The following is a 2,272-nucleotide window of genomic DNA, read 5'->3' on the forward strand; positions in this document are numbered from 1 at the left end:
CCCACTGCCCTGCAACTAAAATATTGAATGTGCAGTAACCAGTATCAGAAAGTGGCTAATAATTTTATTTAGTTAATTTAATATTTTTAATCCTATTACTAATGAGAGGAATTCCTGCACTTTGAAAAATTATCTTTGCTCCGTTTCTTCCATCGTCTGTCTCAATGTCTGGAGTCACCCAAATCAAATATTATCATTTGTGAATTTTCTCTAATATTCCATGTGGATAACTGAACTTCTAGCAGCCCTAATGTTTTCTTTCTGGGAAATTAGTTAAATAAAAGGGATAGCCAAAACAAAGATAACTGATGCAGGTGTTAAGATGGTGTCCCAAATTCAGAATTAAGGATAAGCTCTGTGATAGATCCAGAAATTACACAAATAAAGCATTAGTACAGTACTTCTGTTGGAAAATACTTTGTTATTTCATACATGACCTGCAAGTAGAAAAAAAGGGAGATTGATTTTCAATCAATCAATCAATCAATCAATCAATTTCAATTTCTTATGATATTTAGAGAAAATCAATCTCCATTTTCCCCCCACATAATCAAAAACAAACCTTAGAGCCCAGCATGACATTTTTAGTGTGTGTTAAGGTTTCATCAGTCACTAAAAGTTTCCCAACAATGTGAGCGTAGATCATAGAATCATAGGGCTGAGATCTTCTAGGCCAGGGGTAGGCAACCTTGGCTCTTTTATGACTTGTGGACTTCAACTCCCAGAATTCCTGAGCCAGCGAGGCTCAGCTTGGAAACCTCTCCATTTCCCCTCAGCATGGCTAGCTCAGGAATTCTGGGAGTTGAAGTCCACGAGTCATAAAAGAGCCAAGGTTGCCTATCCCTGTTCTAGACCAACCCCCTGCTCAAGGTCTCCTGAAATAGCTGTCCGGTCTACTTTTGACCCACAACTCCAGATGTCAAGCCCCATATGGGTGCTCTTGTGTGCAAGCAAACTGGTTGAATCACATTTTTTTTTGTTATCCTGCATGAGTTCTCTCATGTTTCATCAGGCTGGATCTGTACATAAATCTCTTCCCGCAACCCAAACATGAGTATGGCTTCTCCCCTCCGTGGATTCTCTTATGGGCCACGAGGACTGTTTTTTCGCTGAACGTTTCCTCACAGGGGATGCATTGCTTTGGTTTTTCTTTTGCACGCATCCCTGAATTTTTCATCAAGATCATAGGCAATCTGGAACTTTCCCCACAACCCGAGAACAGATTTTCTCGTTTTCCTTTGTGGGTCTTCTTGTGCCGGAGAAGGTTTGATTTCTGGATGAAGCTTTTCCCACATTCTGAGCAGATGTGGGATTTCTCCCCCGTGTGCATCCTCTGGTGTTTGATCAAGTTGGATTTGCTGGTGAAACCTTTCATGCAGCTGGAGCACTGGTACGGCTTTTCACTGGTGTGGGTCCTCTGGTGTACGACGAGAGTTGATTTATTGCTGAAGTTCTTCCCACACTCAGCGCAGTTGTAAAGCTTTTCTCCTGTGTGGGTCTTTTGGTGTTTTAAGAAGTTCCACCAGGTGTTGAAGAATTTCCCACAGCCAGCACACTTGTGTGGCTTTTCACCCACGTGGGTGCTCTCATGCACAATAATATTGGACTCCTGGCTGAAACGTCTTCCCCATCCTGGTTTATATGATTTCTTTCTTAGATGGACTCTCTCATGCCTGGCAAGCTTGCATTTCAGGCTGTATCCTCTTCCACAGTGGGAGCAGGTGTGCAAATTTGGTCCATTACGGAGCCCCTTGGGGGCTGCAAGAAGCATTAATTTGGGAACAATACTTTTTCCACAGGGAGGGAAACAATATGGCTTCCTTCCCACTTGAGGTCTTCTGTGTCTGAGGAGAGCTAACCTATAACTGAAGTGTTTCCCACAACCGGAGCAGGAATACAACTTCTCCCGTTGTTGTACCCTTTCGTTTCTGGTAAAACTCATTTTATGAACAAAGCTTTCCTCACGAATTGGTTTCTCTCTTGTGTGGCTTCTTCGGTGGATCACCAGGCTTAAGTTGTGATGGAATCTCTTCCCACACTCTGAACACTCATGGGGTTCCTCTTCCTTATGCGTCGTCTCATGGACGAGAAGATGCGACCTTTGAAGGAACCGCTTCCCACAGTCTGCGCATTGATAGGATTTCTTGCCCGTATGGATCCTCTCGTGTATCAGGAAGTTTGACCGCTGAATGAAACCTTTTCCGCACTGTGAACACTGATACGGCCTCTCACCTGCTTCCATCTTTTCGTGCCTGAGGAGCGCTGATTTGTG

At 43.5% G+C, this 2,272-nt stretch overlaps 1 protein-coding gene across 1 annotated transcript; it reads right to left on the bottom strand.

Moving 5' to 3' along the window:
* Positions 1-979: 979 nt before the first annotated feature.
* On the bottom strand, positions 980-2,242 carry LOC107301092 (zinc finger and SCAN domain-containing protein 2-like). The gene has a single exon (XM_015830357.1). The coding sequence runs from the start codon at positions 2,240-2,242 to the stop codon at positions 980-982; it is 1,263 nt and encodes a 420-aa protein (XP_015685843.1).
* Between the last annotated feature and the right edge of the window lie 30 nt (positions 2,243-2,272).

The sequence above is a fragment of the Protobothrops mucrosquamatus genome, unplaced genomic scaffold, assembly GCF_001527695.2.
Source record: "Protobothrops mucrosquamatus isolate PMUCROS unplaced genomic scaffold, P.Mucros_1.0 scaffold9980, whole genome shotgun sequence".
Classification (NCBI taxonomy): Eukaryota; Metazoa; Chordata; class Lepidosauria; order Squamata; family Viperidae; genus Protobothrops; species Protobothrops mucrosquamatus.

Bases quoted from the DNA above. Each gene is read 5' to 3' on its own strand.
- LOC107301092 (XM_015830357.1), bottom strand. From the start codon at position 2,242: ATGGAAGCAGGTGAGAGGCCGTATCAGTGTTCACAGTGCGGAAAAGGT.